General features: G+C 40.7%; 1 protein-coding gene across 3 annotated transcripts in view; it reads left to right on the top strand.

Moving 5' to 3' along the window:
- KIZ (kizuna centrosomal protein) overlaps window positions 1–17,260 on the top strand; it is a 1,514,946-nt gene that overhangs the window by 1,116,203 nt on the left and 381,483 nt on the right. For all 3 annotated transcript variants that reach the window (XM_044057131.1, XM_044057139.1, XM_044057146.1), the window contains one exon: window positions 2,056–2,152. In XM_044057131.1, coding sequence (XP_043913066.1) covers window positions 2,056–2,152 — 97 coding nt within the window. The remainder of the gene's footprint in view (window positions 1–2,055; window positions 2,153–17,260) is intronic.

The following is a 17,260-nucleotide window of genomic DNA, read 5'->3' on the forward strand; positions in this document are numbered from 1 at the left end:
ATCAAACAAGAAACTTTTTACAGTGTAGATTCATACTGGAATTATTTCACTTCTATTAATGGGGACCCACCAAATCAACAAGATAAACAATATATATTGGAATCTGCTTATAGAACTACGTCTTCCATTGTCTGGAGACTTTATACATGGAAATTTTTACATAGATCTTTTTATACACCTTTGATGATGAATAAAATAAATAATAAAGATAATTTATGTAAGAGATGTAATGTAGAAATTAATGCTGACTGGGCTCATATGTTTTATGACTGTATAAAATTGAAAGAATACTGGAAGTCAATTAATGAATTTTTGCAGGCTCTTTTTACAGATAATTTCATTATTTCTAAATCTCTTATATTATTCAACACACCTGTACCTCAAAGTGTTAAAAGGTTAAGCTTCACTTGTTATGGTCTATTCTAGCAGTGGCTAGGAAAATAATAACTAGAAATTGGATTTCCGATACACCTCCTTCGCTCAATGAATTTAAAAATGTTATGAATATAGTGTGCCATATGGAAATAAACACAATTAGGACAAGAACAAATAGAAAAACATCTTATTATATTGTATGGGATAATTTACAAAATTTGTTAAAAAAATTTTAATTTCAATAGCATGGTATTTTAGTTTAATTAATTGATCTGATTGTAGTGGATGTCTTTGTAAATACTTTAGTTGTTTTGTTGAATATTATAATAATACCTATTTTTAATTAATTGTATAAAATTGTTATGATATTTCTCTTATATGTTAAAACAATAAACCTGTTTTGAAAAAAAAGATTAAAGGCATAACATCAATAAACAGTAGAACATTAAAACATACCAGCGCTGATCTAGGACTCTTATCCACTCCTCATCCTCATGGTGCATATAAATTTGTTGGCTATTTGTTGTTTGTTATTCTCAGGCAGGATCTCACTTCATTGGCATAGCAAGCCCAAAGTAACATTTTTACAGTTACACTCTTCAATGAGCACAGGTATGCCTGCAAATCTTGTATGTTTACATCTAGCACAGTCTTCTTCATTTAGCCTTTATTCCATTTCTTTGCATTTAGCCACAAGAGACACTATTCTCGTCTTGCCTCAACCAATTCTTTATTCAGAAGCTGGATGACATTGGAATGATTTGACAGTGAGTGGTCCATCTCCTGAAACCTTCTACACTTTGATGTATTCCGTAAACCTTGTTTTTATTTTCTCAGTTTTTTGTACAATTTCTTCAGTGATTTTTTTTATTTATGTTTTTTTGGTGTGTGTGTGTGTGTGGGGGGGGGCAGCAGTGTATTTAGCTCTATACTGGTGAAGCCATCCAACGGTTTCTGTTGTGCTATGTGGTCAGTAGCAGGGAGCTGTACTGCTAGCACACTGTTTGGTGCTTTCTCTTTACTATGATGCTGCTTTGATAATTACCCTTGCATTCATGTGTCTTCTTTAACTGCTACAGTACTGCTGAACCTGTTCCTGAATTTATTTGGTATAGGGTTTAACTTTTTAAATCTTGCAAAGAGAAGGCACCAAATCAATTTTCTCTCAGGGCACATTGTACCTGCAATGCACTTCCAGACAGACACCCAGTAATGCAACCCTTATTTTTTGATATTATTCAAGCTTATAACATTATTCGTATTTCATGGCTTTGTCAGTATTAGTAGACCTGTAAACTTGCTCCAGAAGGTTAATAAGTAAGCATACCTAATGCCAGTGCTGAGAGTATGTTTATGGTGTAAATGCACTGTGGAAATCTGCTCAGCACAAATATCCAAGTGAACTTTATCATTATGCTTGAAGTGGGCTTACACTTAGTCTAAATGCTGAAGGTGAGTTTGATCTTAAAAGTCATGTTGTGGATTTAGTCTGAATGAGGATTTGAAGTGATCTTAAACAACACCTAGCAATGTTATAGAGTGATCTTAATTAGTACCAAGCAGCATTTCAGTTTATTGTTATGCACTTCATGTTTTCTTTTTTATTAGTTAAAAGCTTTGTTTCATGAACTGTTGCATTATTGTTTTGTTTTCAATTCCATCTACCCAACTTTTTAACAGGTACAGAGAAATGCAACATTAGTGCAGCAGCTGGCAAGAAAGAAAATATTCCTTCGGAAATCAGTTCTTCATCAACTCAAGAAAGTTCCCCACAAAGGTAAAAAAATCAAAATCATTGTTAGATGGTGAGTTATTGTTTAAGCATACAACTAAAGTAGGGAGTTTGGCATGTTCCTCCAAAGGTAAAAAGAAAACAAATTATCATTATTAGAAGTGATTTTAAAAATTCAACTGAAGTAGTGAATATGATGTAGAAGGTACAACCTGTGCTCTTTAATAAGTGCAAATAATGATGGGATTATGGCATAGAAAATACAGTGTTCTGTAATAAAAATGGTTGGCATTTTCAGTCTCTGAATAAAAAAAAAACAGTGCAAACATTTACATACCTTAGTGAGCTTATTGATATGCAGCTGTTATCTTCTCATCTTAAGTCTCCAGTGACATCCTTGTGAACTATAGATTAGAATGTACAGCTGCTCCCAGCAGGGGACTTGGAAACCAGACAATAGAAGTTGTCAGAAGGAGGATAAATGTATGAAATAAAATGTCATGCAACAACATAGTGGTGTGGTTTATCATGATAATTGACTGCCAATTGATGACCAGAATGCCTAACAGTTTGTTGTGCATAGTTTAGAAGTAGGTTTATGACCTTGGTTATGTCAGAAATTTTAGATGTGGGACTGACAGCTCATTTTGGGGATTTTATTTACTTCATTGTCTCTTGATTCTTTTACATGGAGATAGTGAATTTGTCTTAGCATAGTTTTCAGATAAGAGAAAGTTATGACGGTTATTCAAAAGAATCTCCTAACTAGACAACTATACTGCTTAGGAATGATGAGTTATTATCTTTACCTAAACCAATATTTTAAAACTATATTATGTCTCTGTGTATCGTCAGAGCTATTCTGAAACTGCAAATATTACTATTAGCTTTATTAGTGATGTTGGTTGTGTTATACTGCGGAGTGGTGCATTGGGGTTGTTATCAAAGCATGTATTTCACTGCCTAGTGTTTTAAGTGGTTGAAAAAATATATACATTATATCTGGCAAAGGTTGCAGGTCAGTTTTAACGACAGCATCATCTTTTGATCGGCAAGTGTTTTCATCTGAAAACTGGAAAAAATGTTAAAAAGACAGGTTAATAGCTGTAACATGAGCTCTTAGGCTGCATGCAAATCTGTTTTTGAAGGTGACATTAAAAGCGCTCTATTTCTTTGACTGTGCTTTTTAAGTGTCTTCAAATAAATGCTAGATAAGCTCTTAGATGAAGGTATATGATATTTAAAATGTGTACATTGAGTAGGAGTGGGAGTAAAAGTGCACAATTAGATTTTTTATATAATTTAGAGTTCTAGTAATAGAATTGCATTTTAGAAGAGATTTATGTAATCATTTGCATCTGTGGAAATGGCTTTTCTGTGAAATACTTATGACCTTTTCACTATCTAAGATTTATTGGTGATATGTAATATTGAACAATAGGTGTGTGTGTTTTTGTGGGGGTGTGTGTGTGTGTGTGTGTGTGTGTGTGTGTGTGTGTGTGTGTGTGTGTGTGTGTGTGTGTGTGTGTGTTTTAATTACTTACTGCCTTTCATAGTATCATTTATACTTCTGACAAGTAATAAAAATTTGTCAGTTGTTCATGATCCAGTTTACAAGAAAACCAACAAGATGTTTCAGGTGGGAAGTTTTTTTTTCATATAGTTATAGTTTTCTGTGGCACAGTCAGTAAAACTAATTTATCTGTAAGGTTCCAGAATAAGACAGTCACAAGTAGTATATTTTGCAGCAAGACCGATTTGGTTGCTTGAAGAACAGCCCCTCAAATCCTGGTATGTCACAGAGATTTGTGAGAGTTGTCAATTGACATCCTTGCATCCATTTTCTCAAGGCACAATGACGTCACAGTTTTTTATAACGAAGAATGATGCAGGAGTGTTTCCCCCTATGTGGGTATGTGAGTGGCAAAGTTTCCAGTTGAAAAAAATATATATATATATGTACAAGTGTATTGTTATAACACTCAGGTTTACTTTAGTGCCCTTTGCAAAACTGTCATGCAGGGGAAATGGAAAAGATTGCTTGTTTAAAAGTTGATTGAATGCATAATTGTGCAAGTTAAGAACTAAAACTTCCATTTCAGTAGCAGGCATCATAACTGTCTTGAGCTCTAGTTCCCAACTGTACGAAGGCAATATTTAGGTTAGCATTGCCTATGTAAGCTATTTAATTGTTAAATTTACTGAAATATTTTGAAAGTTGTTAGAGAAATACTTTGCTTTGGCTTATTTTCTAACCTAGCCATTCATCAAAACTTAATTTCTCAATTTTTTTTCAATACTTTTCTCCAAGGTTGGTTAGTCTCTTTGGATCAAGAATTTACCATACATATTACAGTTTTTATATATGTATATATGTATTTATATGTATAGCGAACAACAGAGTCTTTAATCATGGATTCATATTACGTTATCGAAAGATAACGTAATCGAACGAACGAAACATCGAAACGGCTGCATTTCGAAACTTTTATTGTGGGGGGCTGCGCCTCCCCCACCCCCCACTAAATATATATTCCAATTCTGAGATTGCACTACAGTGAGGAAAGAACAAATATCCCAATCTTCACTGTACTGCGATCCCACAATTCAAACTTCGAAATGCGGCCATTTTGATGTTTTGGCCATTCGATTACGTTGTCTTTCGATAATGTAATAGGAACCCTTTAATCACAGTCTATTCAATCAGTCTTAAAACAGAAGATTGTACACCCATCAAAGACCCACATACTGTTTACAACAAAGGCCAGGATTCTGAAAGGGCCACTACCAGTGGTACACACCAAGGTGAGCTGTTACTGCTGGTGGTGGCTCTTTCTGATTCAGGGATTGATCCACCAATGTGATCCTACGTTGTCTGTAGGATTATCAGAGTGAGCTGTCTCCATGGCCATGTTACATGGCATTCCAGGGGAGCAATCTATGCTAATTAATCATGTGCTCCTGCCCCAGAAATGCCTGTGGTAAGGCACTACTTATACAGCTGGACATGTTAATGAACATGACTGGAAAGTTGCAGTTCTCCATTATAGTTAGTGGGGGAGACCATGTAAAAGGTAAGGACAGGTAAATGTCTGCAGTGAAGTGGGGATGTGTGAGACTGTGTGTGTGTGTGTGTGTGTGTGTGTGTGTGTGTGTGTGTGTGTGTGTGTGTGTGTGTGTGTGTGTGTGTGTGAGAGAGAGAGACCATGTTTGTGTGACCATGTCTGTGTGCCTGCAGTGGCTTGTAGATGGGGAGTGGCTGCGATACCACTAAACTTTCCTAGGCTAATGAACAAATCCTGCAGTATTGGGGTGGAGAGACACTAGACTCCATGGACTTTTAAATATTTGTTATTTATTTTTGTATTCTCTAAACTTGTTATAACCATTGGAGCTTTTCTCCCTGGGCCTCCACTGAAAATGGACATATATCCAGCTGGACTAGCCCGGTCAACAAATGTAAAATAAAATAAATATTGTCCTAATTCACTTCAAAAGTTAATAGATTAATATGTTTTGCAGCAAAATAGATGAATTGGGGGAACAGTAGACAAAAGGGATGTTTAAATTTTACTCAGAGTCACTTAAAAGTTAGTAGAACAGTAGGTTTTTCAACACATAAAATTGTGAGGAGGGCAACACTAGACACCAGATACAGTCTTTAAAGGACAATCCCAGCATTTCTTTGTTTGCATTCTGCAATGTTTACCTTGAGCAGTGTGTAATTCTGAGCATGCTCGAGACTTGTCTGTGTAGTGTAGGGGGAGAGTTACCTACAGGAAGTTTCAGCCTTTTAATCACAGTCCTTCTTTTTTTCCTGATCTACTCACAACAACTTTTAGGTTGAGCCATTCATTATTTTAGCTTGTGGCTTGTTATTTTCAAAGAAAGGTATCTTCTAAATGTTTTTAATGACCTGCCTTCTCCTGGCTTCTGGTTTCTGTGGAAAGGATTGTTAAACAGTTATTCAGTCTTCTTCGAGATGGTAATTAGTTTAGCAAGTGGCTTTTATCTTTGCCAAACAATAATACTTCATGTATTATATTACCTGTTGCTACTTCTGTAGAAAGCATGTGTGATTCAACTCACAAATATTAATACATGGAGTTCTCTATTCCTTGCATTTCATGTTATTTAGTGCCTACTCTGGAATCTACATTGAATGCCTTTTCTAATACAGGCATTACATCTTGCTAAATTACTGGATTTGTTCATTGTCTGTTTCTTTTGCTCTATGTATTGTTACAATCTGTGCAGATATTTCTCATTCAAAATGAGAATGAAAGCGTTTTATAATGTGTCTGGTAGTACCGTTCTCCAAAGAAGTATTGTATTTTTTTCTGTTACTTTCACTTGACCTTTTATTTCTTTGTACTGAGTTCTGCATTTCCAAGTATACCTGTAGCCTGTTGTTTCATTAATTTAGTTATTAGTCCTACAGACTGTGATCCAACTTTCTGTACTGGCAGAAATTATACAGCAAAATGACAGAACTGCCACTTTATTTGTGCTGTATTACGTACCTCTCTTTCATATCACTGCAGTAAAATAATGAAAGCTAAATGTAATATTTTCTTCAGTACATGCTCTCGACTGACTCCTCTACTTGCTTTTCAACAGTTTCAGTGAAATTCCCATGAATGTTGCTTTCATGCCATGCATTGCATTGCATGTCTGCTGTTCATTTCGGATGCTACACTCTGACTCTCGGCAGCGTTCTCACCATTCTGTTATACAGCTCTGCCTTTCATTTTGTCGTGATCAAAATTCATTGTTTCTTGACTTACCTTACCAATTATATCCTTGCATTTCTGAGTCCCTTAGTTTCTTTCCCAATGGTTCTAAATATAATGCAAATAATAAAGGGAAGAGAGGGCACCCCTGTCTGGTTCCTCTGCTCCAACAGTGAGTATCAGAAAGGACCTCCCGCCTACTTCATTTTTCACCTCCAATCCCTCATATATCTTCCCAGTCAACCTGATAATTTTATCAGGGAATGAAAATGCTTCCATTGTTCTGCTCCTAAAGTCCCAGCCTACTCTGTCAAATGCTTTCTGTGAGTCAAGACCAACAACAGTGGTATTTTCTTACATTCTGCTTCCCTCTGGATCATCAGTGTTCTGTTAATGTTGTCAAAAGTTTGCCTCCCCTTCACAAAACCATATTGATCCACATCTATCAATTTTTGGCATCACTTTTGACATTCTTTTAGCCATTATCGACAAAAACACTTTATAATCATGGTTTAGTATTAAAATAGGCCTGTATGAACCTGGCTTTGATGGATCTTTACCCTCTTTAGGTATTACAGCTACCACCACTTTCTTCCAGGATGTTAGTACTTCTCCTCCTCTTAAAATACTGTTAAAACTGTCCATATCTTTATCAGTTTTTTTCCCATCTAACTTCCAAACTTCCACAGGAATACCATCTATTCCTGGGGACTTGCCTGCAGATTGGTTATACATCACCATTGCTATCTCATCTCCTCCTATAACTGCTCACCTAGTACTTATTCATGAAATGGAAAAGAGGCTTAGATAATGAATGCAGTGTGAGACTAGGAAACAAATGTCCCTCTAGTACCTTACTGACCATGACCTACAGTTTACCAAAAGCTATTTATTTTAATTTGGGAAAGTTTTCTTTTTCCTATGGCTCTATCAAGTCATGTTGCATGTTAAAAAAAGTATACTGTAAGCCAGTAGTGATGCTTCATGTACTGAGAGGTGGTCGATCATGCCACACTGCCAAAAATCATTCCTTATTTCCTCAACTACCCACTTAGCCTCATTGCAGAGGCATAGTAGATTTGAAACTTATCCTGAACAGGGTTGCAATGAACTGCTGGGCACATGCACTCAAATTACAGTAAGATCTAGTGTAAGTGTAATTTCACTGCACATTATTTATTTGACATTTGTTGACTGGGATAGTCTGACTGAGCTACTTCCCCTTTTCAGCGAAGGCCAGGGGAGAAAAGCACCACAGTAAAATATTATGTCATTAGATGTGTTAGGAAATGGAGTAGCAAAACTCACAGGCAGATTGTACAGATTCAGATAAAGCGCTGCGGTTTAGAACTGAACTAGGGACGTAAGTATAGCATACTCGATAACTGATTTAAAGCAGGCTTTAGCACTTCACTGGTACCAAATGAAACATTTCCTCCAGTGATCTATTTAGCAGTTTGTCCCTGCCTGCACAAGCACTTCACTGACACCAGATTAAACATTTCTCCAATGATCTCTTGAGAAGTTTGTCCGTGTCTCCATAAGCAGTCAACAATCATCAAATGGGATACTTCCCCCAGTGATTCCGGGACAAGCACTTTTAGTAAGATCAAATGAACCACTTCTTCCAAATACACATTCAGTAGTTTGTCCATGTAGTCCCAAGCACTTCACGAACATTAAATGAAATATTTCCCCCAGCAATCCATTTCATAGTTTGTCCATGACTGCAAAAGCACTGCACTGACACCAAATGAAACATTTCACCCAACGATCCCTTCAGTAGTTTGATTATGCCTGCATAAGAACTTCACTGACACCAAATGGAACATTTCCCCAAAACAATCCCTTCAGTAAGTTGTGTGTCTGCACAAGCATATCACTGAAACAAAATGAAACATTTCCCCAAAATGTCCGCACAAAGACTTTGGTGATGACAGAATGAAAAATTTCCTCAAATGAACCCTTCTGTAGTTGGTCCATTATCACTGAAGTCATTCACTGGCACCAAATAAAACATTTCCTCCAATGATCATTTCAGTATGTCCAAGTTTGTACAAACACTTTTAATGACACCTAAAGAAACATGTCCCCATGACCCTCTCAGTAGCTTGTCCATATCTGCATAAGTACTTCATTCACAATAAATCACACTTTTTCCCCAGTGATCCTTTCACTAGTTTTTCCATGTATGCCCAAGCACTTATCTGACACCTAATAGAACATTCCCACCCAATGATCCCTTCAGTAGTTTCTGCATGTATGTACAAGCATTTAACTGATGCCAAATTAAATATTTCTCTCAAAGACACTTTCAGTAGTTTTTCTTTGTCTGCTCAAGCACTTCGCTGATGTCAAATGAAACATTTCCCTCAAAGATCCCTTTAGCTAAGAGGTCGAGAGGTATACAAACCTCTTAACTGCTGCTGACAATGCTCAATCCCTTTCACTCTTCACATTTGTACATAGACACACGCACACACTTTGTATTTTTTTCTTTTACACTCGCTAACAAAATATGTTCTGTAATCCTATCTCACCTTCATTCTTACATATGGGATCGGAGCCAATCCTCGGCTCCGACTCTGCCTATTTACAAGCTGGAAGACTTCTAGTTGGCTCGTGGCTAGGCAGGTGTCCCATGGTGCATCAGTACAATCCCCAGATCTTGTTGCCGCGTCGACGAGTTCGGATGTGCTTCTTCTTGGCTCTGGCTAAGTCTTTCAATTTGTTCAAAATTTTTGGATAATTCTTCTGGTTTACCTTTAAAGAGCATTGTATAGTTATAGTTAGTGTTCTTTTTACTGTTAGTATACTTAGTGTTTACTAGTGCGCCATTTGTGTGCAATTTCTTCTAGTACAGTTGGCCCTTGGCCTTATAATACTGAGTATCCTGTGTGCCAGTTTTTTTTTGCAATATATTTGTTTCATATTAGGTATTAGTAATCTTAGGCACCTTTTGCGATCAGTTAGGCTGTTGGTGTTGTTAGATAGTTAAGTCATAACTTTTTGCGGTTCTTCCGCTTGCTAATATTTCTTGTTATTAGTGTTGCAAACAGAACGAGGTTCTGCTCACCTTGTTAATATTTTCAACAATTTAAACTTTATTCCTGTTTGGGTGTGTACAAGTCTCTCTCTCTCTAATTGTTTCTGTACTAGGTCTGTTTTAGTTAGAGGACCTAGTTTTCTCTTCTTTCTTCCTGCCCAGGCTAGGCCCGTTTAAGTTAGTGGACCTAGTCCTCGCAGTGTCTCTTTACCATTCCTGTAGGGCTAGGCCTGTTTAAGTTAGAGAACCTAGTCCTCCTTTCTTCTTCTGTGTGTGCATGTGAGTTCATCTTCTGTGAGGATGTCTAAGGAAAGCAAGGACCATAAGCCATCTGGCTTTAAAAAATTTATAAAATGTTCACAGAAAATGTCCATAATGGATGGCCACAGTAACTGCGTTTACTATCTTGGGGCCATTCACTTACAGGAAACTTGCTTATTTTGCCACTCTTTTAGTGCTAGGTTGTTGCAAGAAAGAAAAAATAAGCTCACTCTAAAAGGTCTCCTAAAACCTTCTTTTGAGGAAGATCTAGCTAGCTCTTCCTCCTCTGCTAGATCTCAGGGATCCAAAAAGGAAAAGTCTAAGTCCTCTAAGAGGCCCTCCCCAGCACCGGTTGGTGCCTCGGAGAAACCTCTTAAAAATTCCAAGCCAGTCAAATTTACTGTCTCATCGACCCCACAGAGCTCAGAGCTGATTGAGAGTTGTACTACTGTGATTACAGGGTCGGCTCCAAGTATCTTGGAGCTGACCACTGAGAGTATTCAACGGAGCCGGTCTATGGAACCTTTACCAGTCTCCCCTACATTGAAGTCACCAATATTGCAGAGATCCTGTTCTCCTTCTCTGTCCTCCAGGTCTTCCAGGAGTTTATCGGAAGAAGATGTGGAGAGGGTAGTGCTGAGACTCTTGAAGTCATCTGCATTACCGAAATTGTTGTTGGCTCTGACCTAGTCAGTTCCGGGGCCACTTGAGTCCACTCCCCCTTCGATGATTCCTCCTCCAAGCCTCGCTGGTCTTTCGTAGGCGGAGTGTTTGGTACTGCTGGTGGAACTCTCGGTTCCAGCTTCCCTTATGGTTGTTTTGAGCAGAGTTCCGCTCCGACACTCTCAGTGCCGTCTGTGGTGTCTAGGAGCCGAAGCTCCCCGGTTGGCCCCGACGGGGACGCCTGGAACCATACCTCTTCTGTTCCGAGCCTCCCTCTTGGCACGTCGGCGAGGGTGAGCTCGGATTCTTCTTCTTTCTCGGAGACGATGGCTCTGGAACCGATGGCATCCTCAGTCTCCTCGGAGCCGAGGAGGTCTTCGGAGCTGGAGAAGTCAGCATTTGAGATGATGAGCATGCTGTCCCGGTCATCAGCTCCTACCAGGGGTACCGACACTCTCCCTCCTAAGGTACCTACTTCAGTCTCAGTTCCTACTCCCTCCCTAGACAGCAGAGACCCGCAGCCTCAGGAGCCACCGGCAGGTGGCCCCCACTCTTCCGAGACCTCCCCAGAATATCCTTCCGAGGAGCACCCATGGAAGAGAACATGTAAGAAGAAGCATGTAGACTCCCAGGATGAGTCTCTTACTTTGGACACTGACCTCGAGGAGTCAGAAGGGTCCCCCATGTCATCCTCTGATGATGTCGCCTTCATAGACATCCTGGAAATCCTTAAGCAGAGGTGCGGCTGGCCCACTGTCACCCCTTCTGATGAGGAGTCAGTGTACCTGAAGGCTTTTGTGTCTCAACCTTCAGCCTCTTGGGTGTCTTAACCCTTCGACGAACTGATGGAGTTAGTTAGTCGGAAGGTGTGGGATACTCCTGATGCTGTGGAGCCAGTCCCCAGGAGACCAAATAAGTTTCTTTCTGCACCCCGAGAAAAGGAATGTTTGTCTAAAGGTGTTCCCGTAGATGCCATGGTGGTGGTGGCGGCCACTAAGAAGGAGCTAGCAGAAACTACTTCTTCTGTTCATCAATCAGATAAGGAGTCTCGAACAATGGACAGATACGGGAAGTGTATCTTCTCTTCAGCGGCATTTACTCTTAGATCGCTGAACTACCTTACACACTTCACGAGGCTTCAGAGAGATCTCCTTAAGGAGTTAGGAGATTCTCTGCAAGGTACATGTACTGAGGGAGTCCCTGACAAGGTGTCTGCCCAGTTGTCCACCTTGAAATCTATTGTCAACTTGTCCATGAGGCTTATCTCGTATGCAGCCGATGGACTGAGTAGAGCAGTGGGTTCTGGAATTTCCCTAAGGAGTCATTCCTGGGTGCGTTTGTGTAATTTTGCAGAACCGTTCAAGTCTACCTTTACCAATGCCCCCTTTGATGGTTCCTCATTGTTTGGACCCAAGGTAAAGGACAATCTCACCCGATGCGAGCAAAAAGGAAAAACACTCTCTGCCGTGGGAGTACGTTTTACTGTCCAGTCTAGACCATACCCTAAAGGTCAGAGGGGCAGTAAAATGTGGTTCAAAAAGTCCCAGATGTTTTTCCAGGATGCACAGGGTGACTCCTCCTTCAGAGGCAGAGGAAGAGGAGGGAATGTTAGATGTCACCGTAGAGGCAGGAGCAGACCGCAGAACCAGGGAGGCCGTGATTCCTTTTGGTTCCGGCCTTACCAGCACTCCTGATGTGGAGCCCAACTGCAGTTCGCTGGGGCGGTCGGGGTCGCATTTCTTTGTCCTGACTAAGTATCACTCAAGACAAATGGGTACAAAGAATTATTACCAGAGGTTATGTCATACCTTTTTCTCTTCCACATTTTGTTTCCAAGAGGATCCTGGATGTTCCAGACAATCACAGGGATCAGGCAACTGTGGAGGTCAATGAGTTGCTGGCAAAAAGAGTCATCCAAACCGTCCCAGCAAATAGGATCCGGAACTTACTCCAGATTTTTTTAGTGCCAAAACGTACATGGGACTGGAGGCCCATCTTGGACCTCAGCAGATTGAACGAATCAGTAAAGAAGGACAAGTTCTGGATGGTGACACTGCAGTCTATACTCCCGTTATTAGGGAAAGACAATTGGATGTGCTCAATAGATCTCCAAGATGACTACTACCACATAAAAATGGACAGGGCATCAAGGAGTCATCTACGCTTCTGGCTAGGAGCCAGTCATTACCAGTTTCGTGCTCTGCCCTTTGGTCTCACCACAGCCCCCAGGGTATTCACTAAGTGTATGGCAGTAGTGACAGCTCACCTGAGACATTGAGTATTCCAGGTGTTTCCGTATCTGGATGACTGGCTCTTGACCGCCCTCACCAGGCATCTTCTTCTTTAGACCAGGGACGCTACCATTCAGCTTTGTGCCCAGTTGGGAATTTCTATAAATTGGGAAAAACTGCCTTATTGCCCTCTCAAACTGTGATTTTTATAGGCGCAGAGATAGACACAGTAGACATATTGGCTCATCTTCCTGTAGAATGGGCACAGAATTTGGTTTTTCAAATTCAATGTCCTCTCCCCTATGAAGGGTCAAAGCCAAGACTATTCTGCAGGTTGTAGGGACCATGGCTTCCACCATATTACTAGTGACACTAGCCAGACTACACATGAGGGTTCTTCAGTAACTGCTGTTGTCCCAATGGTCCTTTCAGCACCTGCCATTATCTCATCACATACTGCTGACAGACTCTTGCAAGAAGGACCTCATTTGGTGGACTCTGCCCAATCGGTTAACCACGGGCACTTCATTTGTTCCTTGCCAACCCGTTGCCACTGTGACCATGAATGCCGCACAGATAGGGTGGGGGGGCATTATCTAGGCAGGACTGTCCAAGGCACATGGCAAGATCATGAGGCTCACCTGCATATCAACGTTCTAGAGATGAGGGCGGTGCTCCTGGCGTTGCAAGCACTTCACGACCTTCTTCCTCTGGAGACTGTTGCAATACAATCAGACAACATGTCGGTAGTATGGTATATCAACAAACAGGGCAGAGCCAGATCATACCCACTCTGTCGAGAGGCCATTCGAGTTTGGAAATGGGCGATATCTTCCCAACGTTTTCTAGTGGCAACGCACATTCCAGGGACAACCAACGTGATAGCTTACAAGCTCAGCCGGACAATCCTGATGCCAGCCCAATTAATGCCAAATGCAACAGCTACTTCTCCCTCATCCCCATTCCGGGGGAGTCACCGAGAGACGCACTTGTTCACAATTGGCCCCTGGATCTCCTTTATGCTTTTCCTCCATTTCCTCTCATACCCAAGGTTATTCAGAAAGCAAAACGGCTGAGAAGCAAACTGATCCTCATTGCTCCTTACTGGCCTTGTCAAGTTTGGTTCCTCTTTCTCAGGCCTCTTCTCCTAGATGATCCTTGGATTCTGGACCCAGTTCCAGATCTCTTGACTCACATCTCAGGCTCACTTCATCCCTTCTTACACACACTCAATTTGGCAGCTTGGCTCCATCCCTAGTTAGTCTTCACAACTTCTTACCCTCCGTGACTCATATCCTTACATCCTCTCATAAACACCCTCCACTAGGAGACTATAGTCCAGTAAATGGAGGAGATTCTCTATCTGGGCGGAGAAAAAGAATGTTGACCCTTATACCGCCTCCATTCCAGTGGTTTTGGAATTCCTGTCTGAGTTTTCCACCAGAGATCTGCGGCTGCCACTATCAGGGTTCAATTGGCAGCGATTTCAAATTTTCATCTAGGCATACAAGATTCTAATCTGATGTCACATACGCTGTGCAAAACCTTCCTTAAAGGTGCCACCTTGTTAAGACCCCCATTTCAAGAACCTTTTGCTTCATGGGATTTAAATTTTGTGTTATCCAATTTGATGTCTCTGCCTTTTGAGCCTTCTCATTCATCTCCTTTGAAATTCCTGTCTTGGAAGACTTTGTTTTTGGTGGCTATCACATCGGCCAGACTGGTGTCAGAGTTACAAGCTTTGTCTGTAAAACCCCCTTACCTGATTTTTCACAAAGACAGAGTATCTCTTCATACTAATCCTTCTTTTGTCCCCAAGGTCTGTTCCCATGGCACCTTGAATCAATCCATAGAACTTCCGGTGTTCTTCCCAAATCATTCCAACGCAGCAGAATACAGATTTCATCATTTGGATGTCCATAGACAATTACGTTTTTATTTGTACCGGACTAAGGAATTCAGGAAATCAGATCAATTATTTATTTCCTTCTCCGAATCCAGCTCAGCTTTACCAGTTTCCAAAGTGACACTCTCAAATTGGATTTCTAGCTGTATAGCTTACGTTTGCACCTCTGAGGGTAGATCTTTACCTTTCAAAATCAAGGCTCATTCTACGAGATCTCAGTCTACGTCTGCAGCCTTTCAAGCCAGGGTCCCACTTGATAATATTTGTGCAGCAGCAACTTGGGCTAACCCTCACACATTTATTACTCATTACAAATTGGATTTAACCTCCAGGGGTAGAGCATCCTTTGGTTCCACGGTACTCAGGAGTATTTTTCCTTGAGCCACCCAAGAATAAGGTGCTAGGAACGCTGTCCCATATGTAAGAATGAAGACGAGATAGGACTACAGAACATAAAGAAGTTATGTACTCACCATAACGGTCCATGTTTGTATTCCATCTCACCCTTCATTCTTACAAACCCACCCTCCTACCCCCATCCTGGAAGTACCTGGAGACAGAAAAATATTGTTATTATTATCTGGACACCTTTTAGTATTGGCTTCTTTCTGTATGTTTGTTATTATTTTTCCTAATTAGCAGCAAACAAGATCTGGGGATTGTACTGGTGCACCATGGGATACCTACCTAGCTACGAGCCATCTAGAAGTCTGCCAGCTTGTAAATAGGCCGAGTCTCGGCTCCGATCCCATATGTAAGAATGAAGGGCGAGATGGACTACAAACATGGAACGCTATGGTGAGTCCATAACTTCTTTTTTGTCTGAGTCTAGGTATAATGGCCTCTGGAACATTTCAGCAGTCTAAGGGAGATGCAAAGGTGGGGTCTTAAGTTAGTAGATAACACATTTGCTGGAAGCAAACAAAGCAAATATCTGTCAGGGGGTGCCAAGGAAAGTCAGTGATCCCTGGAATGAGGTATGAGCCAAAGCAGCACTTCCATCTCCATAACCTGTTCTGTTACCTCAAACACACAGTACCTCCCTACATTCCAAATATCTTCACCACAAACTGGTAATAATGCACATCATCATTAGCCCTCTTCTCCAATTTTTCTTCATGGGGTCGGAGTGTTATGTGAACTATCGTTCTTTGACAGTCATACCTGAGTATTGCAGGTCTTCTCTCACATAATCCATCCCTCTCTTTGCAGGACATCCTCATTTCTTCTTCCCTGTTTCTCTCAAAACCTCACCACCAAATTAACTTCTGTTTTCCTGAACATGTGTCTGAAACACTGTAATCTGTTTGCTTTGACCTTCTTTGCAATTGAAGCTAGTTTGGCTTCTGCAGTGATGTCATCATTTTATTCATGTGTCCCACAGCGTACATCCAACAGTCATCTAAGTAACTTCATCTCCATTACTTCCACCTTCCTCAACTGCTCAGCCTTCACTGCCCAGGTTTCTGTACCATATGGAAGTGTTGGTCATAATGTGAGTTTACATTTCAGCTTCTTTGACATTATTCTGCTACACTCTACCCCCTCACACTCTGTGCCATTTGGCTGCAGCCCGGTCTGATTCTAGCGTTGACCTCCACATTTTGACTTGTCCTCAATCACCCCATTATGTACTTGAAACTGTTATCCAGTTCTACTGTATTCTTTTCAGTCTCAGTTTTCTGCTTCTTCTGATTTCTGCATTTGCTGCTATGACAACTGTCTTGTCTGTACTCCATTTCATTCTCTGTGACTTCCAAGCATTTGCTGAAGTTCTTGTTCACAGTCTGCTTGTAATGCCCCATCACCTGTGTACATCAGCTTTGTTGACCTATCCCATCAAACTAGTATGCTAATGTAGTCCATCACCAGTATAAACAGGGAGCTCAGAGCCAAGCCCTGATGCACACCCCAACCCCATCGGGAACTCCTCTGCAAGTCTGAATACTGTTAGTACTTGTGCCATTGAGTCCTTGTACATAGTCTGCACTATTTCTATCACTGTTTCTGGGACTTCAGAACATTTCAGGACTGCCCAAATCAGGTTTGTCATGCACTTTCTCCAAGTCTGAGAATGCTCATTTGGACTCCCTCCTCAACTTTTGCTTCTTCTCCACTATCTGTCTCGCTGCCAACATTGGATTGACTATGCTGCTTCCTGATCTGAATCCAGACTGCTCATCTCCTATCCTGCTTTCTGTTTATTTGTCTATCAGTCATCCTTTCCAGCACTTTTTTGAAGTGTAACAGGAGTTTGCTATCTCTATATTGCCTGCAGTTGGAAATGTTTAAGGTAATGAAAAAAAAAAGCCA

The sequence above is a fragment of the Protopterus annectens genome, chromosome 1.part2, assembly GCF_019279795.1.
Source record: "Protopterus annectens isolate FY-2018-M chromosome 1.part2, PAN1.0, whole genome shotgun sequence".
Taxonomy (NCBI): Eukaryota; Metazoa; Chordata; order Ceratodontiformes; family Protopteridae; genus Protopterus; species Protopterus annectens.